At 42.2% G+C, this 27,037-nt stretch overlaps 2 protein-coding genes across 2 annotated transcripts; one reads left to right on the top strand and one right to left on the bottom strand.

Annotated features, from left to right (window-relative positions):
• The first annotated feature begins 913 nt into the window (after window positions 1–913).
• LOC111960184 (5-hydroxytryptamine receptor 3A-like) lies at window positions 914–9,626 on the top strand. Its single transcript, XM_023982079.2, has 9 exons — window positions 914–953; window positions 1,168–1,328; window positions 2,523–2,594; window positions 3,953–4,062; window positions 5,072–5,244; window positions 5,337–5,494; window positions 5,605–5,815; window positions 8,622–8,780; window positions 8,939–9,626. The coding sequence occupies exons 1-9, from the start codon at window positions 914–916 to the stop codon at window positions 9,214–9,216; spliced, it is 1,362 nt and encodes a 453-aa protein (XP_023837847.2). The 3' UTR covers window positions 9,217–9,626.
• Window positions 9,627–18,710: 9,084 nt separating this feature from the next.
• Window positions 18,711–26,811, bottom strand: LOC111960183 (zinc finger protein 436-like). Its single transcript, XM_070437959.1, has 2 exons — window positions 26,073–26,811; window positions 18,711–25,142 (listed from the first exon to the last, which is right to left on the bottom strand). Exons 1-2 carry the CDS (start codon window positions 26,374–26,376, stop codon window positions 24,364–24,366), a joined length of 1,083 nt encoding a protein of 360 aa, XP_070294060.1. The 5' UTR covers window positions 26,377–26,811; the 3' UTR covers window positions 18,711–24,363.
• Window positions 26,812–27,037: the final 226 nt, after the last annotated feature.

Here is a 27,037-nt window from a genome sequence, read left to right as displayed (position 1 = left end):
CCGGACCCAAAATCGAACCTTGTGGAAAGGCACGTGATATCTATTTTCACTGAGTTATGTTCAACAAGGGTGACAAAACAACTCTTGACCGGTCCTAAACCAATTTAGAACTGGACCAGAGGCCAACACACCTCTCCAGTCTGTCCAGAAGGACATCATGGTCAATAGGGTCAAATGCAGCACTTAATAAAGGACAGAGAGCTGTTTAGCATCTGTATTGGCTCTAAGACCATTTACCACTTTAACTAAGGCTGTCTCTGTGCTGTGGCGGGCACGAAAACCAGACTGGATTTTTTTTTCAACTTAAACAATTATTTTTCTGTTTGAAAACCAATTTCTCCAGAATTTTGCTGAAGAATGGAAGGTTGGAAATTGGCCGATGTGACAAGAAGAAGCCTGGGTAAGGGGAAAGAGTGGGCAGACGATTTGACCCAAGTAGTGCTTAACATATACTTTTTCCTGTGATATAAAGAAAACAACCTTTATTATACATTTAGGACAGTTTGTCTGCAATCTATGGGTTAGTAAACTTCTCTGTAATACAATTTTTCTAAAGCACATATTCTTCTCTCTTATATCAAACCACAAACGCAGTGGTGTTAAACATGAGGTGAGATGAGGCTACTGACCACAAGCTGCTCATCTCAGCTCTAGGTTAGGAGCAGACACTCACCATCAGTCCACTGAATCCAATCTTTGTCGTTCAGTACTGGAGCTTTACCCCTAGGCAATAGGCGGAACTACACATTTTAACCAGAATGGATATTGTTTTATTACTCTGTTCCCCTGACAAAAGTAATGAAAAATGATGGTGTTGACTGAGTCATGCGCACTAGCAATACTCTCACACACAAATAAAAAACGCAGCCCTGCCACTTGGACACCACTCTGTGAGCCTGCACACACAGCAATGATGATCGCTCTGTGGCTTCTGTATTCACTGGCTCTGATGGGTGAGTTCTCAAGGTGGTACAATTAGCCATTTTCCGCATGATGAGTAACCTTGCTTGAGACCTGTAGACATACGTTAGCTCCCAGAGCTAATGCCTTGCACAGTCGTGAGTTGCACAGTCTACACTTGGTTGATGAGAGGAAGTTAACCTGTCCTGTTTGCCATTATTATGGTACCAGCATAATGTCTAATATGGGACCTCATCTCCTTAGCAGGTGGCGTCTCAAGTATGAGCAATTGTTCCTATCATCGTCTTCTAGATCACCTGGGTCTGTCACAGAAAAGTGAGAGTTTATCAAATGTGCGGCCGGTGTGGAACTGGACAACACCTACGCCGGTTATGGTGGACACTTATCTATATGGTATTTTGGATGTGGTAAGTGTTTTTAGCTCCCTGTAGTTTACAGATTCAGATCGAACTTTCAATACTGTCTGTTGTTTGATATTCCTTGTGGATTGATCACTGACTGATACATTCATGCATCCTTTGTCCTGTATGTTAATAAACATCTAAGGTCCCCTGTTTAGGGGACCTGCATGGTTCTGGTACCAGTTCAGACCGACATTTTTGCTTATAAAACGATCTGTGGACAACGTAGACCGAAAATGGCTTGCATTGAGCGGGAGCCCTGGATCTATATAATTTTTGCCTGTGTGAAGTAGGATGTGAAATCTGAAACCACTTGAAGCTGGGATGTCCCTCCTACCATTTAATTCGCTCTTCCGACTGTCCATCAACTCCTAGCCGAACCTCGTGTCACAGCCACTGACAAAGCACATGCCTGCAATCCTTACATCGTAGCGCAGCAGAAGAGAGTGGTTTCATCACTGTAGCACATTTGGTGATCAATTTATAGTCATTCATTTAAAACAATTCACAGATTTTAAACAAAAAAACACTTTCTGCTTGTCATGGACAATATATTTGAGATGAAAGGCGAGTTCCTAATGAGTTCAGGAAGCCAAGATAGAGCTCTGTGAGACATTCACAGCGATGGGGGCAAACGTTTTGATCAAGAGACCTTTAGAAAATATGCACATTTTCTCTAACACTAAATATACAAATATGTATTTTACAGTTATAAGGAAGGTGAAATCTTATAGTTAGCCCTTTTGTAATTTTATCACACTATATTTAGAAAGCATATGTCATTTTGAGCCTTATTCATACAGTTTTGTTGAATAGGAAATACATCATATAAAATATTTCAMATTTTTATCATATTTGTACTGTGTACTTGAGCTTGTGTCCTCAAAAGTGGCTACACCTCAGCAATGTATAACTATTTTTACCAGAAAGGTGAGATTGTAACCTTTCTTCGAGTATGCAGCATTACTAGTTATTGTTTATAGCTCTCTCATGATAAATTATTACTTTTGGGGATTCCATGGATTACATTTTTGATTACATTTAGTTACATTTAACTGGTTGTCCTGTATGTTAAAGTGACTAGTACTAAACTGATTTCAGCACTTTGTAATACAGTGCACTGAATGATATCTGTGTAAGTAAATACACAATATGTACTGCATGCACTACCACACACTCCATCCAGTGTTGTCTCTGTGACATCCTTTCATTTCGGATTGTTTGCAGAATGAGAAGTCCCAAACCTTCACCTCCCATGTGATGATCTCAATGGTAAGTACATTTAATCCATTYTTTTTTTTAAACAGGTGTTTGAGTTGTGTGGTTGCAATATTAACAGTCTCTTGTCTCTGCTATATCTTGGCATGCATCATTCAAGAATCAAGACTATATTTCAATTGTTTGCAGTGCAACGGACATACAATGCAAAATGTATGTGGAAAGACTGTATGGGTTGGCAATACACAGTATAGAAAACAGGCTGGCCCGCAACTCAGACCCTACAAGCCGTGGACACAAATTTGCACACAAAAAAAGGAGGATTTCAGATTTGTTTTAATAAATAGCAGCTAAAGACAGTATATACTGTAGCTATTGATAGTACACTGCATAATGAAACAATCTCTAGTAAGCTAGTGTTTTGAGGGTGGACTGACTGTATTATTTGGCATTAATAGACTGGTTTTTACAAACAACAACTTTTTATCCAAGCTGGGAGAAAGCGCGAGGACGGCTCATGTAATGCAGGTTCAGATAGCCTATACAGGACAGCTACCAAATCCATTGGTAGCTGATTGTCAAATTAATGTTCGATACAAAATAATAATAATCTGCAATGTTTGAATTCCCAACTTTAATTACTCAAAAAGTAAATCCATTATTGCCATCAGCCAGCGGTCTAAAAATGCAGCATTGTGACACAGTGTATAGCTTCTTGAAATGTTAGGCTTAACCTGAGAAAATTGCGACCAAACAGACCTACTAATCAACATTTATCCATTAGCTAAAGCAAAGCCCTGGCACCATAGAAAGCCTATCATCGATTCGATAGGCATGCAGCTGCATAGACATGTTGCAACTTCAGCACCATGGACAGCGATCTACTTTGATTGTCTGTCTGGATGACACATTCGATTATTATTATTTTTATTTTGGGGGGGGGGGGGATTGCACAAGGACTACTTTTAACATAGAGTTGTATGGTTTGTTTAACTTTGCGATCATTGGTTTTTGTTTGGAATAGATTTTAAAGCGAAAAATATGAGCCTCAGCATAATTCCTTTCCATGGAATTGCCCAGTAACTATAGATTATATTGATATAACGTCAATCCATCTCTAAAAGGCTGTGAATGTCTTCATCTCATTTGACCTCTTGCTCTCCTCATATTTGATAGTGAATACTCAACCTGCCTAATCAGACACAAGAACCATTCATCATCGATATGAATGTCATTGGTTCCTCATGACTCAATTACACTCTTGACCAATAACACCATCCATTCACTGCAGTGTTATATCATGTTTTAATAAAAACACATAGGTTTAGTTTTGACCTTGGTCTGTAATGACTCAAAAATAGATTGTGGTTTTATTCACCCATGAGCCTCTTCACTCCCATGTCTTTTTACAGGGCTGGGAGAATGAACTGATATCGTGGGAACCCAATGACTGGTGTGGGATTGAGAGCGTAGCAGTTCCCAGAGACATGCTGTGGATACCAGATGTAATGATCTTAGAGGAGTGAGTACCATTCATCATAGGGATGTTGAAATGATTGAAATCATTTGCACATGCTTACAATGCCATGATGTAAAAAGTAATCGAAGTGTAGAGTAGAGTACTCTAGTGAATGTCAATGTCGATGATGGTGCATGTTTGACAAGAGGTTCAATAACACATCCAAAACATCCTTAACAATGGGCATTAGCATTGGGTGTGAGAACCCCATTTTTCTGTGTGTGTTTAGCACACTGTTTCAGGGACAAGATATACCATAGATTACAGGTACTTTTATGAAAAGGCTGTTTTCACTCCTAGTAATTAGAACGGATGTGTTTCCTACTGGAATCTGCTCTCTTCATAAGCATCTTAAAAACAGTAAATATGTCTCATTGTCATTTCAGTCCATACATATCTGGAGTGTCCTATGACTACATCGAGTCGCTATCAGACGATACTTGTAAAAATGTCAATTGTTAAACCCTTACTGTGTACCTATGTTTGTCCTGTGTAACTGTGGTCCTTTCTTTGTTTGCTGAAATCCATCATTTTTCATTAAACTTTAATCGTAGGCTGAGATTCAATTGATTGCACATGGGCATTTGCACTGCGTCGCCATCTTAGAGCAACAGAAAGGAGAAAGATGGTTGTATTTGATGAGTTATATTAAAAAGTATGGATTTCAGCAAACAAAGAAAGGACCACAGTATCGACTGATAGCAACTCAATGTAGCCGGTGGTACACTCCGCCGACACCCATCGCAACTCAACTCCATAGAGATGTATACTGCATATGGACAGAGTTGGGTTTACTCAGCTAGGGGGAGCGACGCCTTGTTTGCTTTTAATGAAAAACACAATGGGCCTGACCTGCAGTCTGACATCTAATGCCAGGTGAAGTTAAACTAAATCTGTTGCTCCATGATGTAATGTTAGCAAAGAAATCATTATTTAACGACAGTATGTCTCTTTAAAATAAGTCAACTCTAACTGTAGCTGAATACTGATACACTGTTGTCTGCACCCTCAGCATTTCTGATACAGGCAGTATCACATTGAGCCCCTACACAGAGGTGGCCCACTCTGGCATGGCCTATGTGACAGAAAGCCGCCGGTTGACCACCACCTGCAAGATGAATCTATTTAAGTTCCCCTTTGACACCCAGAACTGCAGCATTACCTTTATTTCCTTTATGCTTAAAGGTACACACACGCACGCACACACGCACACGCACGCACACGCACACACACACACACGAGGTATAATAGATTTTCTTTAATCTTTTTACTGATAGGTATAAAGTTGGGGCCCTTCTCCAACAGCATTATCATGAGCCAATTTTCCGAGAAGGTCATGGTTACATTGGGGGAATGGGACTTCCTGGGCATTAGGTTGTCCATGGAAAAGCTCATCTACGACAACAACATTGTTTGGGACAAGCTGGTCTACAAGGTATGCAAATCAGAGAGAGCAAGAACTTGAACAGGAATGTGTTCTCTCATGGTATTTGATCATTCTCAAAAAACAATGTTAAGTCCAGTAAGTTACTATTTCCCTCACAGATCAGCATACGAAGAAGACCCCTTTTATATGTGATCAACCTCCTACTACCACTCTTATTTTTCCTCATCCTGGACTTGGCCTCCTTTTTCATTGATGAGGCCAAGGGGGAAAAGCTGGGCTACAAAGTGACCATACTCTTGTCCATCTCTGTCTTACTGCTGATTCTCAATGACATCCTGCCTTCAACWGCAGATGACCTGCCACTCATAGGTAATAATATTAACTACCAATCATACCATGTCAAATCTCAATCCATATCTACCTCTCCAAATCAAATCAAAGTTTATTTGTCACGTGCGCGAATACAACAGGTGTAGACCTTACAGGGAAATGATTACTTACAGGCTCTAACCAACAGCGCAAAAAAGGTATTAGGTGAACAATAGGTAAGTAAAGAAATAAAAACAACAGTAAAAAGACAGTAGCAAGGCTGTATACAGTAGTGAGGCTATAAAAGTAGCGAGGCTACATACAGACACCGGTTAGTCGGGCTGACTGAGGTAGTATGTACATGTAGATATAGTTAAAGTGACTATGCATATATGATAAACAGAGAGTAGCAGTAGCGTAAAAGAGGGGTTGGCGGGTGGTGGGTGGCGGGACACAATGCAGATGACTCGGTTAGCCAATGTGCGGGGGCACTGGTTGGTCTGGCCAATTGAGGTAGTATGTACATGAATGTATAGTTAAAGTGACTATGCATATATGATAAACAGAGTAGCAGCAGCGTAAAAGAGGGGTGGGGGGGGGGGGGGGGGGGGCTCACAATGCAATAGTCCGGTAGCCATTTGGTTACCTTTCAGGAATCTTATGGCTTGGGGGTAAAACTGTTGAGAAGCCTTTGTCCTAGACTTGACACTCGGGACCGCTTGCCATGCGGTAGTAGAGAGAACAGTCTATGACTGGGGTGGCTGGGGTCTTTGACAATTTTTTGGGTCTTCCTCTGACACCGCCTGGTGTAGAGGTCCAGGATGGCAGGAAGCTTATCCCCAGTGATGTACTGGGCCGTATGCACTACCCTCTGTAGTGCCTTGCGGTCGGAGGCAGAGCAATTGCTGTACCAGGCAGTGATGCAACCAGTCAAGATGCTCTTGATGTTGCAGCTGTAGAACCTTTTGAGGATCTGAGGACCCATGCCAAATCTGTTTAGTTTCCTGAGGGGGAATAGGCTTTGTCGTACCCTCTTCACGACTGTCTTGGTGTGTTTGGACCGTTCTAGTTTGTTTGTTTGGACCGTTCTAGGAACTTGAAGCTCTCAACCTGCTCCACTACAGCCCCATCAATGAAATGGGGGCGTGCTCGGTCCTCCTTTTCCTGTAGTCCACAATCATCTCCTTAGTCTTGGTTACGTTGAGGGATAGGTTGTTATTCTGGCACCATCCGGCCAGGTCTCTGACCTTCTCCCTATAGGCTGTCTCGTCGTTGTCGGTGATCAGGCCTACCACTGTTGTGTCGTCTGCAAACTTAATGATGGTGTTGGAGTCGTGCCTGGCCATGCAGTCGTGGGTGAACATGGAGTACAGGAGGGGACTGAGCACGCACCCCTGGGGGGTTCCAGTGTTGAGGATCAGCGCGGGAGATGTGTTGCTACCTACCCTCACCACCTGGGGGCGGCCCGTCAGGAAGTCCAGGATCCAGTTGCAGAGTGAAGTGTTTAGTCCCAGGATCCTTAGCTTAGTGATGAGCTTTGAGGGTACTATGGTGTTGAACACTGAGCTGTAGTCAATGAATAGCATTCTCACATAGGTGTTCCTTTTGTCCAGGTGGGACAGGGCAGTGTGGAGTGCAATAGAGATTGCATAATCTGTTTGGGCGGTATGCAAATTGGAGTGGGTCTAGGGTTTCTGGGATAATGGTGTTGATGTGAGCCATTACCAGCCTATCAAAGCACTTCATAGCTATGGACGTGAGTGCTACGGGTCTGTAATCAYTTAATCAGGTTGCCTTCATGTTCTTGGGCACAGGGACTATGGTGGTCTGCGTGAAACATGTTGGTATTACAGACTCAATCAGGGACATGTTGAAAATGTCAGTGAAGACACTTGCCAGTTGGTCAGCACAGCCCGGAGCATACGTCCCTGTAATCCGTCTGGCCCTGCGGCCTTGTGAATGTTGACCTGTTTAAAGGTCTTACTCACGTCGGCTACGGAGAGCGTGATCACACAGTCGTCCGGAACAGCTGATGCTCTCATGCATGCCCCAGTGTTGCTTGCCTCGAAGCGAGCATAGAAGTGATTTAGCTCGTCTGGTAGGCTCATGTCACTGGGCAGCTSGCGGCTGTGCTTCCCTTTGTAGTCTGTAATAGTTTGCAAGCCCTGCCACATAAGACGAGCGTCGGAGCCGGTGTAGTACGATTCAGTCTTAGCCCTGTATTGACGCTTTGCCTGTTTGATGGTTCGTCGGAGGGCATAGCAGGATTTCTTATAAGCTTCCGGGTTAGAATCCCGCACCTTGAAAGCGGCAGCTCTACCCTTTAGCTCAGTGCGAATGTTGCCTGTAATCCATGGCTTCTGGTTGGGGTATGTCTGTACAGTCACTGTGTGAACAATGTCCTTGATGCACTTATTGATAAAGCCAGTGACTGATGTGGTGTACTCCTCAATGCCATCGGAAGAATCCCGGAACATGTTCCAGTCTGTGATAGCACAACAGTGGACAGTGACAAATAGATGCTAGCTAAGCTAAAACAGTTTTGCAAGGCTAATGTTTTCTAATTAACTTTTTGATTATGGCTAAGCTGTTAGCACTTCATGTTATTTTGTACCGTAAATGGTCAAGTCTGGTCATCTGGGGCCACAGTTGACATTTGGTTGATAAAAAGAACATGTCAAGCAGTTACGTCATTATAGGAACACATCTCTATCAGTTTATGATAACATAAGCCCGCTGTGCACAGTATCATGTAACACTGTTAAACACAAGCCCACATTAAACATGCACTTTTGTTATTAAGGATAGGAAATGTACAATGTGAAGTCTTCATCTCCTCTTCACGTCATTTGCCCTCCATCTCCAGCTCTTTACTGCATCGTAATCTTTGCCCTCACGGGCCTCAGTCTCCTGGAGACCATGCTGGTGAGCTTCCTGATTGATATGGACAGCAGGGTTGATCACGACATCCAGACCTCTTCTAAGACCTGTGGGGAGACTCCGGAAGAGACCGACTGCCAAAGAGGTGAAATCTCTCGTTCTTTTGTCATCCTCATAAGAGTGTTCATTCTTGGGTAAACGCCACGTTGATTCTAGGAGGGGAGGAAGGGGATTGTTCATGATACTCAAGATCTTTCCTTATGTTTCTAATACTTGCTACAAAACCTCCCATTTTCTTCCTAGAGTCTCAGAGAGATGCTGAGATCAGCCTGGTGAAGGTTGAGGACATTCCAAACAAGGAACTAAATGGAGACTGGCTGAGCAACCCCCGCCTACTGCAGCGGATCCTAGAGGTGCGGAACATACGGCAGAAATGGTTTTTTGCTAGCGTGAGATGTGACAAGAAAAAGCCTGGGTACTGGGAGAGAGTGGGCCGACAAATTGACCAGGCTTACTTTTGCCTTTATCTCATCACCACCATTGGTTTTCTGGTATTCACTTATCATCAGTGGCTTCATTAGTTTTGCACTTTATAAGGTGTGTGTAGATCATACAGTACGTATGTCTTGGTGCTCTAGGCCCCTTGTGTTTTTATTTATTTAACCTTTATTTAACCAGGTAGGCAAGTTGAGAACAAGTTCTCATTTACAATTGCGACCTGGCCAAGATAAAGCAAAGCAGTTCGACACATACAACAACACAGAGTTACACATGGAGTAAAACTAACATACAGTCAATAATACAGTAGAAAAATAAGTCTATATACAATGTGAGCAAGTGAGGTGAAGGCAAAATATAGGCTATCTGCCTATATTCTAGAATATATATTTAGCTATACTCACATACCTTGTGTTTGACCTTACATTTTTAAGTTACTTGACCCGTGTGATCTTCTTCTTCTTTCAAATTGGTTGTACATGGTGTCTGTATCTGTAGAGTTGTCCTTCATGATATTACTTTGTGGTTGAGTTTACAGATAGTAAATAAACTGCTAGTTTGCTTTGCTCATGTGTTTACTGTCCTTCATAACAAAATAAATCCCCCAAAACCAAAGTAGTGCTTAACATACACTTTTTCCCATGATATAAAGAAAACAACCTTTATTCTACATTTAGGACATTTTGTCTGCAATCTATGGTAAACCTATCTGTAATACAATTTTTTAAAGCACATTCTTCTGTTTATGAATAAATATTCAGAACACTATAAAAAAATGCAATGTTCCTTTTATCCTTTCGTAAAATACACATTTTCTTTAAAGATTTGATAGAATGTGTATCTTTACATGCTTTATAATAGATGCAACATTATTATAATGTGCGTGTGTGTCTCGGTGTGTAAGCATTTGTTTGAGTTCAAACCACAAACTCATCAGTGGTGTTAAAGGGTGTATATGAAACAAGGGGTCACGGAGAAGGAAACCCTTCACTTGGTACCATATTATTGTTTTCCAGTCTATTTATGAACATATTATCGCAAAAAAAAGTAACAATATTAATTTTAAACAAACGGTTTGTGAAGTACTTTTGAAAGTTCTGGATGTTTGGCGTTCTGAAACAATGGAATTTGACGTCAGTAGGGGAACCAGTCAAGCAACTGCAGCATACAAGCTCTGGAGCAATGTTCTATGGAGAGAGCCTTCTATCAGTGGAGATCAAAGGTGAGACAGATGTCATTTTTTATCACTTACCTTAACATGTACACTGAGTGTACAAAACATTAGGAACACCTGCTCTTTCCATGACAGACTGACCAGGTGAAAGCTACGATCCCTTATTGATGTCAATCCCCTTCAATCAGTGTTGATGAAGGGGAGAAGACAGTTTAAAGAAGGATTTTTAAGCCTTGAGACAATTAAGACATGGATTGTGTATGTRTGCCATTCAGAGGGTGAATGGGCAAGATACAAGATTTAAGGGCCTTTAAAACGGGGTATGGTAGTAGGTGCTAGGCACACCGGTTTGAGTGTGTCAAGAACTGCAACGCTGCTGGGTTTTTCATGCTCAACMGTTTACTGTGTGTTCCAAGAATGGTCCACCACTTAAAGGTTATTCAGCCAACTTGACACTACTGTGGGAAGCATTGGAGTCAACATGGGCCAGTATTCCTGTGGAACGCTTTCGACACCTTGTAGAATCCATGACCCGACGAATTGAGGCAGTTCTGGGGGCAAAAGGGGGTGCAACTCAATATTAGGAAGGTGCTCCTAATGTGTACACTCAGTGTATATTTAAGAAATAATGCACAAGGGGGTGTGTTACATGGCCAATATACCACGGCTAAGGGCTGTTCTTAGGCCCGATGCCTTATTGCTATTATAAACTGGCTACTAATGTAATTAGAGCAGTAACAAGAAATGTTTTGTCATACCCATGGTATACGGTCTGATATACCACAGCTGTCAGCCAATCAGCATTCAGGGCCCGAACCACCCAGTGTATATTTAAATCTGTACAGTATATGGAAACACTAACACAATAGAGTGGGATATCCCCTGGAAGAAAACACCTCCCTAAGCATCTGGATCCTGGACTTCCTGACAGGTYGCCCCCAGGTGGTAACGGTAGGCAGCAAAACATCCGCCACGCTGACCTTCAACACGTGGGAGGGGTGTGTGCCTAGTCCCCTCCTATACTCCCTGTTCACCCACGACTGCGTGGCCACGCATGACTCCAATACTATCATTACATTTGCAGACATCACGGCGGTGGTAGGCCTGATCACAGACAACGATGAGACAGCCTACAGGGAGGAGGTCAGAGACCTGGCAGTGTGGTACCAGGCAATGTACCCTCAATTTTTGGGGTACAATCTGCTGAGCGCAAACTTGAACGTTGTGAAAATTCTGTGCAACTTCAAGGGCACGTTTACTGTTAACACTGAGTGTCACGTTACTGACCTGTTTTCTGTTAGTTTTGTATGTGTTAGTTGGTCAGGACGTGAGTTTGGGTGGGCAGTCTATGTTTTCTGTTTCTATGTTGGTTTAAAGGGTGACCTAATATGGCTCTCAATTAGAGGCAGGTGTTTTTCATTTCCTCTGATTGAGAGTCATATTAAGGTAGGTGTTTTCACACGGTTTGTTTGTGGGTGGTTGTCTCCTGTGTCTGTATCTATGTTACACCATACGGGACTGTTTCGTGCGTTCGTCATTTTGTGTAGTCATTTTCCTGTTCGTGTTTTCTTCGTGTTTCATGTAAGTTCGTCGTCCAGGTCTGTCTACATCGTTTTGTTGTTTTGTAATATATCAAGTGTTCTTCGTGTGTTTAGTTCGTCTTGTAAATAAATCATTATGTATTCACAACCCGCTGCGCCTTGGTCGAATCACTACTCCTCCTCTTCGTATGAAGAGGAGGAGGAACACCGTTACACTGAGGCTGTACCCACCTTTAGTTACAGGTTTAATAGTGGCCATGTAGGCTACTGTGGATATTTTATCATAATGTAGGCCTACCATAAAAAACAATGGAGGAAATGCATCTCATAACATTTTAAAATKTTCTATCATTCAGCCTACAGTAGCAGCCAATGTGTGGTGTTCAATGTATGCCTATATTTCAATGAGACTCCTAAAGACAAGGAGGTGACTGAAAATGTTGTGTTGTTTGATGCAAGAAACCAATTTACAAACTAAAATGCATTATTATTACTATACCATTATTACAGAGATTCAGACAAATTATGCTACCGTCTGCCTATTGGCTACTAAGCTTATTCAAGCCTGTCTCAAAATACAACACCACCCCTTTAAGACAAAAAAAAGCTTTTTACCTGACTTGCTTTTCAAAGATGCCTAGCAATGTACATGTTTTGTGCTCTTGTAGGAAGCAATCAATCCCCTATGGTTAACTGCAAATGATCTATAACTGGGCTAATAACTCACTAACTAGCAGAGGATATGAACAAAATGTTCACACGTGGCTACATGCAGCTCTCACTTTGATCTCAAAACAAGCGCATCTACTCACGACCGCTCATGCTGTAAACACAGTCCAGTTCAACGTAAATGGCACAGATCCATATATGGCAATGGTCAATTTGCATATAGGCCTAATGCAGCTCTGATTGTTTATGCCACACCGGTCTGTGTAGAGTAGGGGCTGAGTAGTGCGTGTCAATGCAATAGAATCTGACTCCGATGCGTTCTGCCTAAAACAAAATCTCTTGCAAAGTTTTTGTTTCAGTATGTTGCATTGAAAGTGGCTAATATTGGGTTGATTCGATCCCAATTGCCAGAGTAAAGGGAAACGTTGATAATGTTAACAAGGAAAACTTTAGAACAGTGGCCACCAACCTTTTCTGAGTCAAGCTCACTTTGTGTCAAAATGCAAGCTGAGACCTACCGCTCAGATTTTTTTTTAACATTACTTAAAAAACGCAAGCCAATGCAACATTAGCCAATTAAAAACAGTACTGTAGCAATGAGGTTTGTGTAGTAAGCTATCGGCCCAATACATTATCACTGCCTATTGTCTTTGCTGGAAATGCCCTGCCAATGCATTGTTGTTCTGGACATTTTTTTAATTATATTAAAACATTTGAGGTAGGCTATATGATCACACCGGTAATAGATACATTGTTGTATTACTTGTGAGGCACAGCTGAGTGAACATTTAAATCATTTTCTTTGTATTTTTATTTTACTGGGCTAATGGTGCTTGCATCTGATGGTCAGTCTCAGCTGAGGGAAAGAGCAGCAGACTGAGGGTCCGCCTCTCAACATCCCTCCCTCCCTTTCCTCCACTGACACTAACCAAAAAGGAACACTGTCTTCCAGCTGATGGGGAAACTCTTGTTGCACCGCATTATTTCTGCCTCATGCACAAATTCATGTTGTTACTCCTGTGAACAGAGAAAGTGAAATATAAAAAAGACCCAAGGCACTAATAATAACAACACAAGTCTATAGATATACATCCTACTTATTCATTACTTCTGCACTGYTTGTTTGTAGCGCTGAGTGGAAATAGGAGGAACACRCATTTTATGGTTTATAAAAGTGTTGAATACAAAGTGTTGACAGTGCTGAGTAAGAACGTAAACATGAACTCTAAACGACTACCGCCCCGTAGCACTCACTTCCGTCATCATGAAGTGCTTTGAGAGACTAGTCAAGGACCATATCACCTCCACCCTACCTGACACCCTAGACCCACTCCAATTTGCTTACCGCCCCAATAGGTCCACAGACGACGCAATAGCAACCACAGTGCACACTGCCCTAACCCATCTGGACAAGAGGAATACCTATGTGAGAATGCTGTTCATCGACTACAGCTCAGCATTTAACACCATAGTACCCTCCAAACTCGTCATCAAGCTCGAGACCCTGGGTCTCGACCCCGCCCTGTGCAACTGGGTACTGGACTTCCTGACGGGCCGCCCCCAGGTGGTGAGGGTAGGTAACAACATCTCCACCCCGCTGATTCTCAAGCCTGGGGCCCCACAAGGGTGCGTTCTGAGCCCTCTCCTGTACTCCCTGTTCACCCACGACTGCGTGGCCAGCACGCCTCCAACTCAATCATCAAGTTTGCAGACGACACTACAGTGGTAGGCTTGATTACCAACAAGACGAGACGGCCTACAGGGAGGAGGTGAGGGCCCTCTGGAGTGTGGGGTCAGGAAAATAACCTCACACTCAACGTCAACTAAACAAAGGAGATGATCGTGGACTCCAGGAAACAGCAGAGGGAGCACCCCCTATCCACATCGACGGGACAGTAGTGGAGAGGGTAGAACGTTTAAGTTCCTCGGCGTACACATCACGGACAAACTGAAATTGTCCACCCACACAGACAGCGTGGATGAGAAGGCGCAGCAGTGCCTCTTCAACCTCAGGAGGCTGAAGAAATTGGCTTGTCACCAAAAGCACTCACAAACTTTTACAGATGCACAATCGAGAGCATCCTGGCTGTATCACCGCCTGGTACGGCAACTGCTCCGCCCACAACCGTAAGGCGCTCAGAGGTAGTGAGGTCTGCACAACGCATCACCGGGGGCAAACTACCTGCCCTCCAGGACACCTACACCACCCGATGTCACAGGAAGGCCAAAAAGATCATCAAGGACAACAACCACCCGAGCCACTGCCTGTTCACTCCGCTATCATCCAGAAGGCGAGGTCAGTACAGGTGCATCAAAGCAGGGACCGAGAGACTGAAAAACAGCTTATACTCCAAGGCCATCAGACTGTTAAACAGCCACCATAACATTGAGTGCTGCTGCCAACATACTGACTCAACTCCAGCCACTTAATAATGGAAAATGTATGTAAAAAATGTATCACTAGCACTTTAAACAATGCCACTTAATATAATGTTTACATACCCTACATTACTCATCTCATATGTATATACTGTACTCTATACCATCTACTGCATCTTGCTATGCCCGTTCTGTACCATCACTCATTCATATATTTTTATGTACATATTCTTCCTCCCTTTACACTTGTGTGTATAAGGTAGTTGTTGTGAAATTGTTAGGTTAGATTACTCATTGGTTATTACTGCATTGTCGGAACTAGAAGCACAAGCATTTYGCTACACTCGCATTAACATCTGCTAACCATGTGTATGTGACAAATAACATTTGATTTGATTGGATAAAAACAGCAGCTCTTTGCTGTATTCACTGTAAGTCTCTTTCTAGTCATGGTTCTAAACTTTTTGAATCTTACAGTATCAATGTTTCTGTAACTTTCTTTAATGCCTGCTAATTTACTGCAGACACGATAATCTGAGCCATCCAATTGGCCAGCGGTATGACCATAGTGCACTTGATCTACTCTCTGGGACCGCCGGGAAGGCAGAGTTTGTACCTTCAGAAACATTAAATGGTTCAAAATGGCAACAGTTCGCCTATCCGGTGCACATGGCAGCTGAATCGGGTGCACCTACCGTCAACAGCCCGCGACAAATAAAACAAAATAGGAACACAAGGCTTTATTGTTGTTTTTTTACAGAAATGTTTGGCGATCGACTAGGGTACCAGTACCGAGTCAATGTGCAGGGGTACGAGGTAGTTGAGGTAGATATGTACATATAGGTAGGGATAAAGTGGCTAGGTAACAGGATCAATAATAAACAGTAACAGCAGCGTATGTGATGAGTCAAAAGAGTGCAAAAAGGGTCAATGCAGGTTGTTAAAGAGTTAACCAATAGCTACCCAGACTAACTATTTAGCAGTCTTATGGCTTGGGGGGGTAGAAGCTGTTCAGGGTCTGTTGGTTCCAGACTTGGTGCACCTATACCGCTTGCCGTGCAGTAGAAGAGAGAACAGTCTATGACTTGGGTGGTTGGAGTCTGACAATTCTTTGGGCCTTCTTCTGACACCGCTGGGTATAGAGGTCCTGGATGGCATGGAGCTCGGCCCGAGTGATGTACTGGGCCATACGTACTACCCTCTGTAGCACCTATTGGTCGGATGCCAAGTAGTTGCCTTACCAAGTGGTGATGCAGCCAGTCAAGATTGTCTCAATGGTGCAGCTGTATAAAATGTTTAGGATCTGAGGGCCCATGCCGAATCTTTTCAGCCTCCTGAGGGGGAAGAGGCGTTGTAGTGCCCTCTTCACGACTCTATTGGTGTGTGTGGATCATGATAATTGCTTAGTGATGTGGACACCGGAACTTGACCTGCTCCACTACAGCCCCATCGATGTCGGGCTGTAGTGGTGACAACTGCTCTAGAAAGTTGAGTGAAATTCAATCTTGTGCTTTTCTCTGTGGGCTGATATTTCTGTGCTGCGTGGCAGTCTCGGGCTACTGTGGGCACGCAATGATTTTAGAGGGAACATTGGTGCTAGGCATTCCCATGTATACAGCCAAGTTATCGTTACTCATTGTGCAGGGGGAGACCGGTGATGGTTGTAACACGGGATAGTTGTAACACTTGCAAAGCCTCCAATCAGGAGTGAGGTAGAATCATGTGATTCACTGTGCACATGTTAAGTTTAGTCCTGAACCCTCATGTGAAAAAGCAAGTCCCTGTGAAAAACTCTGCAGATTCTATTGACAGATATCTGATTTTGAGGTAAGAAAGTAATTATTTTAACCATATTTGTATTTGTGATGACATCAACTGCTTTGTAGTTCCATTCACCAAACTTATATCAGGTTTATAACCAGTTTGTGGAGAGATATTTYATGCAAGTTAGCAATGCTAAAGTTTTAACATTTAGCTCAAATGGAAGCTAGCTAATGGCAGCAAGGGTCAGGATTAGTTGTAACAACGTGAGAAAATGTTACAACTAACCCTGAGTAAAACTGGATGTTTTTGGTACGTTTTCTTTTACTTCAGCATGTCTAGATCATGGACAAGAAAGACAGACAGGAGAGTATCTCTCCACACTTTGAAAAGAGCATCAAATTATGTAGCAGAGTAGGGGAAGTTAATCAGATCGGTTGCGAAGTTGTATGGCATATGTCATGTGACTCTGCAAAGAGAGAAAGAAGCTACAGGAGAAGGGGTCGAGAGAGCTTCCTCATGTTGGCTACCGCAGTAGAAACAGGGTCTTCATGGATGAGCAGGAGCAGAAGTTGTCAGAGTATCTCTTGAGAGCAGCTGATCTATATTATGGATTGTCACCTCGTGAGAAAAGCATTTGATAGGAATTAGTGAGGAGTAAGTCAGGGCAAAATTAGCAGTTAGCAATGGTGGCAATTAAGGTCAATGGAGGGAGTACTAATGTAAATTATTAATGTAAAGTATTAATTGGGAGAAGTAATTAACATATTTTATTATATTGTTCAAGTCAGAAAATGTGCCTACCAACTCGCTGTACAATATGGTTGCAAGCATCCTCAGTCATGGGATGAGAACTCTATGGCGGGAGCAGACTGGTTCTCGTCTTACCTAAAGCGGCACCCTACTCTCTCCATTAGGAGTGCTGAAGCAACTTGTCTGTCACGGGYCACACGTTTCAACAGAACAAATTAAGCAGAGTTTTTCAGCAAACTAGGAGAGGTGGTAAATAAATACAGCTTTAATGGCAATGACATATGGAATGGTGACGAGACAGGAATAACCACAGTACAAACACCTGATAGAAATGGTCGCGAAACGTGGCACCAAACAGGTTGGATCAATCACCTCAGCAGAAAGGGGTACACTAGTGTCAGTGGCATGTGCTATAAATGCAATAAGAAACTAAATCCCCCCCAGCTTTTGTTTTCCCATGCAAAAGATACCAGAACCACTTTGTACGGGATGGACCAATTGGATGTGTTGGAAGTGGAAATGGATCTGGCTGGATGCAGGAGGATAACTTCCTCATTTTCCTTGAACACTTCCCCAAACATACCAAGGTCAGCCTGGAAAGGAAGATGGTCCTTCTCCTTGACAACCACAGCTCACACCTGTCTATCAGGGCCATTGATTTCTGTAGGTGCTCTGGCATAGTCTTGCTTTCTTTCCCCCTACACTTTTCACAAAAGCTCCAGTCCCTGGACAGGAGTGTGTACGGGCCATTGAAGACAATTGTGAACTCTGCCAGTGATGCCTGGATGAGGATGAACCCCGGAAAGACCATGACCATATGTGACATTCCAGGCATTGTCAAAACAGCACAACACCCACCAATATACAGGCTGGACTCAGGTGCAAAGACATTTGGGCATACAACCCTGATATATTTCAGGAATGTGACTKTGCACCCTCACTTGTCACTAMTCGTCCTGCTCCAGCTGACACACTGGCCATGCCAGCTGCCTTCCAGGTCACCTCTTTAGCCACCTCTCAGGCCCCTGTGCCKACTGCTATCCAGCCTACCTCTCCAGCTGCCTCTCAGGCCACCTCTCCAGCCACTTCATTAATCATGTAAAAATGAACTCATTAGCAATCTTGGGGCACCACGGAAAAAGTTTAATGAGTTACCATTTCTTAAATTAACTCAAGACTTTATCGTTATCATACCAGTCATCCATTCATTATTATTATTACCTCATAGTCTCATTCTGAACGTCGTTGACTTCAAATCTGCACAAACCCTAGTCTAAATGATGATTCAGCGCTACACAAATTGGCTTAATTATTTATTTACTAACAGCACACAGAATTACATAAACACACACACACAGGATAGATTATACATCGRTAACTCGCATAATGCAATGAAAAGTCCCGAGGGGACTAACCCGATATGACGGCTTGTTACACAATGAATGGGGTGGGGAAAGAGAGTGGAAGAGACAGAGAGGGGACCCATTGTACATACATGTGGAAAATACACTCATCATCAATATGGATATTTAGCACCCTAACCACCGCTCAATCGGATTTAGAAATTAAACATATTTACGCTTGCATGTCTTTGTCGTCTCTCTGCTGAAATCGCCAGATTTCGACAGTTCGACAGAAGTCTCTAGTTGTGTAAGTCTCTGGTTGTCCRCCAGAGGTCACAATGTCCTCAGTTGTAGTAGTTGGCTTTCTTTGTTCCTGACTGTTCGTTGGACTGGATACATCAGACGTACCGCACGGTGTTGAGAGGGAAATGTTCTTCTTTGCTCRTCTTCGGTCGAGTTTCCTAGACTATGTTACATGCAGAGATGCAGGCGGTGGATGTCTTAGTCTAGTCTTCTTCTTCTCTGTTAAGTTTCAGAGGGTCTTACCATTTCGTGACATGTAGCTCACGCTGCCGGTCACACTGGTCTGTATTTATTTCAACGTGTAGCCACCGCTCCACGCTTTCTGGTCTAATGTAAATTTCGTTAGCAGTCCTTTTATGCACTCGCCTTGAAGGGTGGTTCCATCACGTTGCCACAATGTCTGTGCTCACGTGGGCGTGGTWACTGACTTGGCAAAAGTCTATATGAAAAACAATTCTCATTTAGAAGGCTAGAATCACATTTCATCTTCTCACAAATAGTTTCATATTTAATCATATAAGTTCCACAACATTTAGATGTAAATCTGATAACTGGGACATATACATTTGTAGAGTTACCGTTATCTTGCTATACCATCTTTAATGACATCACAAAACAACAACTGATTTGAAATTATTATTGTTTGGGTCCCCACCAACCATTTCCTACATTATTTATGTTAGAAATATGTCCAATCTTTGATGTTAAAGTACTGCAAAGTTTCTTTCTGTTGTAACACTCAGACATTCCATTCTCCATACTGCAAAGGCAAGAGAGAGAGAAAGTTTACAACAGGTCGTTAAGTCATACAACCGGACCAATTTGATCCTCACCCAGGAGGGAAAGTCATGACAGCGCTTATGGTCGTTGTCCTGTTGGATGGTGAGCCTTCGCCCTAGTCTGAGGTCCCGCACACTCTAGAGCAGGTTTTCATCAAGGATCTCTCTGTACTTTGCTCCGTTCATCTATCCCTCAATCCTGACTGGTCTCCCAGTCCCTGCCGCAAAAAAAAAACACAGCATGATGCCGCCGCCACCACCATGCTTCACCATAGGGATGGTGGCAGGTTTCCTCCAGACGTGACGCTTGGCATTCAAGCCAAAGAGTTCAATCTTGGTTTAATCAGACCAGAGAATATTGTTTCTCATGGTCTGAGTGTCTTTACGTGCTTTTTGGCAAACTCGGAAGCGGGCTCTCATGTGCCTTTCCTGAGGAGTAACTTCCCTCTGGCCACTCTACCATAAAGGCCTGATTGGTGGAGTGCTGCAGAGATGTTTGTCCTTCTGGAAGGTTCTCCCATCTCCACAGAGGAATTCTGGAGCTCTGTCAGAGTGACCATCGGGTTCTTGGTCACCTCCCTGACCAAGGCCCTTCACCCCTGATTGATTAGTTTGGCCGGGCGGCCAGCTCTATGAAGAGCCTTGGTGGTTCCAAACTTCTTCCATTAAAGAATGATGGAGGCCACTGTGTTCTTGGGGACCTTCAACGCTGCAGAAATGTTTTGGTACCCTTCCCCAGATCTGTGCCTTGACACAATCCGGGCTCGAAGCTCAATTCCTTTCTCATGGCTTGGTTTTTGCTCTGACATGCACTGTTAACTGTGGAACCTTATATGGACAGTTGTGTGCCTTTCCAAATCATGTCCAATCAATTGAATTTACCACAGGTGGACTTCAATCAAGGTGTAGAAACATTGGAAGGATGATCAATGGAAACAGGATGCACCTGAGCTCGATTTTGTAAATAAGGTATCTGATTTTATTTGTAATAAATTTGCAAAAATGTATAAAAACCTGTTTTCGCTTTGTCATTATGGAGTACTGTGTGTATGTGGGATTGATGAGGATTTTTTTTATTCAACCCATTTTAGAATAAGGCTGTAACGTAACAAAATGTGGGGGGGGRRAAATCTACTTCTGAATCCTTCCCGAATGCACTGTAAATTACAGAGTGAAAAGAAGGAAGCTTAAAGAGAATACAAATATTCCAAAACATGCATGCTGTATGCAATAAGGCACTAAAGTAATACTGCAAAAAATGTGGCAAAGAAAGTTACTTTTTGTTCTCTATACAAAGCATTATGTTCGAGGCAAATCCAACAAAATACTTTACTGAGTACCAATCTTCATATTTTCAAGCATGGTGGTGGCTGCATCATGTTATGGGTTTCCTTGTCATCGGCAGGACTAGGGCGTTTTTTTAGGATAAAAATACATGGAATAGAGCTAACCATAGGCAAAGTCCTAAAGGAAAACCTGGTTCAGTCTGTTTTACAACAGACACTGGGAGACAAATCCACCTTTCAGCGGGACAATAACCTAAATCACAAGGCCAATTACAGTTGAAATCGGAAGTTTACATACACTTAGGTTGGAGTCATTAAAACTTTTTTTTCAACCACTCCACAAATTTCTTGTTAACAAACTATAGTTTTGGCAAGTCGGTTTGGACATCTACTTTGTGCATGACAAGTAATTTTTCCAAAAATTGTTGACAGACCGATTAATTCACTTAAATCACAATTCCAGTGGGTCAGAAGATTCAAACAGCTTGGAAATTCCCTAAAATGATGTTATGCCTTTAGAAGCTTCTGATAGGCTAATTGACATCATTTGAGTCAATTTGAGGTGTACCTGTGGATGTATTTCAAGGCCTACCTTCAAACTCAGTGCCTCTTTGCTTGACATCATGGGAACATCAAAAGAAATTAGCCAAGACCTTAGGAAAAGAATGTTGACCTCCAMAAGTCTGGTTCATCCTTGGGAGCAATTTCCAAATGCCTGAAGGTACCACGTTCATCTGTACAAACAATAGTACGCAAGTATAAACACCATGGGAMCACRCAGYCGTCATACCGCTCAGGAAGRARACRCGTTCTGTCTCCTAGAGATAAATGTACTTTGGTGTGAAAAGTGCAAATCAATCCCAGAACAACAGCAAAGGACCTTGTGAAGATGCTGGAGGAAACAGGTATAAAAGTATCTATATCCACAGTAAAACGAGTTCTATAATCGACATAACCTGAAAGGCTGCTCAGCAAGGAAGAAGCCACTGCTCCAAAACCGGCATAAAAAAGCAAACCATAGTCTGGCAACTGCACATGGGGACAAAGATCCTACTTTTTGGAGAAATGTCCTCTGGTCTGATGAAACAAAAATAGAACTGTTTGGCCATAATGACCATCGTTATGTTTGGAGAAAAAAGGGGAGACTTGCAAGCCGAAGAACACCATCCCAACCGTGAATCACAGGGGTGGCAGCATCATGTTGTGGAGGTGCTTTGCTGCAGGAAGGACTGGTGCACTTCACAAAATAGATGGCATCATCAGGGAGGAAAATTATGTGGATATATTGAARCAACATCTGAAGAAATCAGTCAGGAAGTTAAAGCTTGGTCACAAATGGGTCTTCCAAATGGACAATGACCCCAAGCATACTTCCAAAGTTGTGGCAAAATGGCGTAAGAACATCAAAGTCAAGGTATTGGAGTGGCCATCACAAAGCCCTGACCTCAATCCTATAGAAAATTTGTGGGCAGAACTGAAAAAGTGTGTGCGAGCAAGGAGGCCTACAAACCTGACTCAGTTACACCAGCTCTGTCAGGAGGAATGGCCCAGAATTCACCCAACTTATTGTGGGAAGCTTGTAGAAGGCTACCCGAAACGTTTGACCCAAGTTAAACAATTTAAAGGCAATGCTACCAAATACTAATTGAGTGTATGTAAACGTCTGACCCACTGTGAATGTGATGAAAGATATAAAATAATATTATTCTGGCATTTCACATTCTTAAAATAAAGTRGTGATCCTAACTGACCTAAGACAGAGACTTTTTACTAGGATTAAATGTCAGGAATTGTGAAAAACGGAGTTTAAATGTATTTGGCTAAGGTGTATGTAAACTTCTGACTTCAACTGTATATACACTGGAGTTACTTACCAAGACGATATTGAATGTTCCTGAGTGGCCTAGTTACAGTTTTGACTTAAATCAGCTTGAAAATCTATGGAAAGACTTAAAAATGGCTGTCTAGCAATGATTAACAACCAACCTGAGAGGTTGAAGAATTTTTTAAAGAATAATAGGCAAATCCAGGTTTGCAAAGCTCTTAAGAGACTCACAGCTGTACTTGCTGCCAAAGGTGATTCTAACATGTATTTAGTCAGGGGTTTGAATACATATTGAATTAAAAATATATTAGTGTCTTATTTTCCATTAATACAAAGTAATACATTTTCTTCCACTTTGACTGATTCTTTTCTGTCGATTGTTGACAAATAATGACAATTAAATCCATTTTAATCTCACTTTGTAACAGCAAAATGTGGAAAAAGTCAAGGGATGTGAATACTTTCTTGAAATCAATGGCGACCATTATTTGAGCTGAAGAAAGAGAAAATATACTCTGCCTTCGGAATGAAATGTTGCCTATTCACATCTCATATGTTGCCTGGCTGCAATATTTTATCTTGCTACGTTAATAAATACACGCAGTGTTAATTTTGGCATGATTACCCGCCTACAATACCCACTGTAGTGTGCGTAGGTCCTAAGCCCATAGTAAATCAATAGAGATAACTGGCTAGCTACTACTGTTAGCTAGCCAGATAGCCACAAATTGTTAGCTAGCTACCCACAAAGAATTGACATCTACCTTGGATCACATTGGTTTTAGGTCATTTTTGCTTGTTATACTATCTGGTTAGCTATATTACTACGATTCACATATAGCTAGCTGATAGTTATGAAGTAAAACGTTTGCTTTGTGTATATCTTGTTTCGTCTCTTGCCATTGTCCTGCCTATAAAAAGCAAGGTTCAGTGAATGGGTAAGTCCATAGTAAGTCAATAGGACTAACTGGCTAGCTAGCAAGCCATGAAGAATTGACATCTACCTTGCATAACATTCGTTTTAGATCATTTTTGCCTGTTTACTAGCTAGATGGATAGTTGGATTACGATTCACACATATCTAGCTGATAATTATGAAGTAAAACTTTTGCTTTGTGTATATCTTGTTTCGTCTCTATTGTTTCCATTGTCCTGGCTGGAAGAAGGTTCAGTGAATGGGGAGATGCAGCGTGAGGTAATACAGTACGGGGAGTGCGATTGCTTCTCAAATCAAATGTTTTATGCCTTCTCCACATTCATCCTCACAAGAAAGTACTCAAGAGAACGTATGCATATTGAGAAACACCCTGTATGTCTCAAGGTTAAAAATGAAAAACAAATGTAGGCCTATTTCTTAGCAAGCTTTTGCATTTACAATTTGATTTCATGTGGCATGAACAAAAACACACATTCTCAGTCAAAAACTTAAGTCAGTACACAGCCTCTCTATTCTCTCATGTGTTTTCAGGTCCTCTGATCGGAAAAATGTCTTTCCGCAATGAGAGCAGTGGTATTTCTTCTCCTCCTCCTGTGGTTTTATATGTATTCTTTCATGCCCTTTTAGGTTCCCTAACCGGGTAAATCTATTTCCACACTGAGAACATTGGAAAGGCTTTTCTCCCGTGTGTGTCCTCTCATGCTCCTTCAGACTCCCTATCCGGTTAAAACCCTTTCCACACTGGGAACATTGGAAAGGCCTTTCTCCTGTGTGTGTCCTCTCATGCCCCTTCAGGCTTCTTAAACGGGTAAAACTCTTTCCACACTGGGAGCATGGGAAAGGGCTTTCTCCTGTGTGTATTCTCTCATGCTCCTTCAGGCTCCCTAACTGGGTAAAACCCTTTCCACACTGGGAACATGGGAAAGGCTTTTCTCCTGTGTGTGTCCTTTGATGTGATGTCAGATGTAGTAATCGGGTAAAGCGCTTTCCACAATCGGAGCAGTGGTGAGGCTTCTCTCCCGTGTGTATTCTCTTATGGTCCTTTAGGCTCCCTAACCACCTAAAACTCTTTCCACAGTGGATACAGTGGTAAGGTGTATCTCCTGTGTGTATTCTCCTATGCATTTTCAGGCCCCTTAACTGAGTAAAACTCTTTCCACACTGGGAACAGTGGTGTCGTCTCGCTTGTTTGGACGTCTCTGCATCTGGTTCCTCTGAAGGACTCTCCCCGCTGTCAGAGTGAGAGTCTGGTCCCTCTTCTGCCAAAGACAAACAGAGTATTTAGTTAAACAGATACCTGAATGAAACCCACACATGATAAAATGTTCTTCCTATGAGGTTTAATCCAGAACTAGGTCCCTCAATCACCTGAAGTCAGTTTTCATAACATTTCATCAATTAAAAAAACTTAATGGCCATAATAATAATGTAGAACTTCAAATGTAATCTTGCTCTCACGGAAAGTCATGTTTTTAGGTTGCCTAATAAATTGTTTGCAGTGCTATGTTGCAGACTGTATAGTGTATACCAAGACCTGGTATTAGAGGTCTGGTTTATTAGGTTAGTTTTTAGGCTGAGCAGAGCACTAAAATAATAGATATTGTGGACAACAGTATTTAGCTAAATCAATATCATTGGATGCATTGGCATAATTTTTGGAACGTTCCAACGGGAATCTGTTCCCAAAACTTCGTAAATAACAAGGTTGCCAACAAACAAAGCATACAAAGTTGTATACCGGCAGACTAAGATACCGGGTAAGGAGAGTGGAATTTAAATAAGTTTTTCACTCACCACCATTATTTCTGAAAAATGTCTGTCCTCGCTCTGGGCGCCTATGGACAAACAATAATAAGCTACGTGGTGATTTGATGCTTATTCAGCAGCTAGTTAGCTAGGTGAATTGATCATGCTCCTCTGTATGCGTTGTTTGTTGGCATTCTTGTATTCTTTAACAGATTTCTGTTGGAACGTTTCACAAATTATACCCACCCGCATTTGATTCATGCATTTTGTTGGTGGCCCACTATTTGATGGTATATACATTTTACAGTGTAGTTTAACAATACAGTACAGAACAACATATTCAAGTGTAGCCTATAACGTCAGTAGAATGCTGCTATAAAACCACACATTAGTTCAACAACTTCAGACAGAATTTGTGCCCCTGTTTTTAATATAGTACTTACCGGTGTTAATCAGATCTCCAGTCTCATCCTCCTCTTTCAATGTGACAGTTATCTCCCCCTCCTCCTTCACTCCAAAAACGGTATCCTGTTCCTTCTCTTTCTCCTCTTCGTTCACAGTAACATCCTCCTCCTCTTTCACGCTGAACTCTCCTTCCTCTTCTTTCACAGTAATTTCTTTATTTTCTTTTTTCACTGGAACATCCTCCTCCTCCTCTTTTACGACAATGTCCAGCCCCAGAGCTTCTTTCTCCGTCCAGCAGACCTCCTCTTCTTTAGCAGATGGAGAGTATTTTAGTAAACTCATGCTCAGAGAGGTTGGCTAGTTAGTTAGCCTGAGCGACTAGCCTGTTAGGATGTTTTAGCTACCCAGCTAGCTATAGCAACGTAAATATGAAATTAAAGGGGGTAACTAGCTAACTTTATACTGTACGACGACAGACGTGTTTTTAAAACACAGTGGCTAATATAGAACGAAATGATCTAAAGATCTCCAATGCTTCGGCTATGTTGGCTAGCAAGCTACCGTGGTGGCTGACTAGCTGTTGTTGTTGAAGAAGCGTCCGGTTAACTAGATTGGACGTCACACTGGTAGCTTCGGCTGAAAGACGCATATCGCCATCTACCGACTGGAGTTGGTACTGCTGACTGGATTAGGTAACGCAGTTGAGGGAAACGTATTTTTCATAAATTTCATTAAATAATAGATTACCTCAGTATGCGTCATAATACCTATAGAACCTTGCGGTCAGACAGGAAAATGGTTCCAATCGTTTTTCCACCATTCATATGGGATTTTAGAAACACTTACTAATAAGGGCTGTGTTTCATGTAGGCTTACCCTGGCGGAAGTTTTGATACCGTGTAAATGTTTCTATTACAAGGTGATTTATAAAAATATGCTGCAGTATTTACCCCACCAAAATGAAATTAGCTGCTAATGTGGCTATAATAAAGAACTACAAATG

Source organism: Salvelinus sp. IW2-2015, linkage group LG37 (assembly GCF_002910315.2).
Source record: "Salvelinus sp. IW2-2015 linkage group LG37, ASM291031v2, whole genome shotgun sequence".
NCBI lineage: Eukaryota > Metazoa > Chordata > Actinopteri > Salmoniformes > Salmonidae > Salvelinus > Salvelinus sp. IW2-2015.
This window is presented reverse-complemented; position numbering and strand designations above follow the sequence as displayed.

What these genes read in the sequence shown, in the direction of transcription:
- LOC111960183 (XM_070437959.1), bottom strand. Translation starts at nt 26,376, where the DNA reads ATGAGTTTACTAAAATACTCTCCATCTGCTAAAGAAGAGGAGGTCTGC. An exon ending in TGGAGATCTGATTAACACCG is followed by an intron (nt 25,143 to 26,072) that starts GTAAGTACTATA and finishes TGTCTTTGGCAG; the next exon opens with AAGAGGGACCAGACTCTCAC.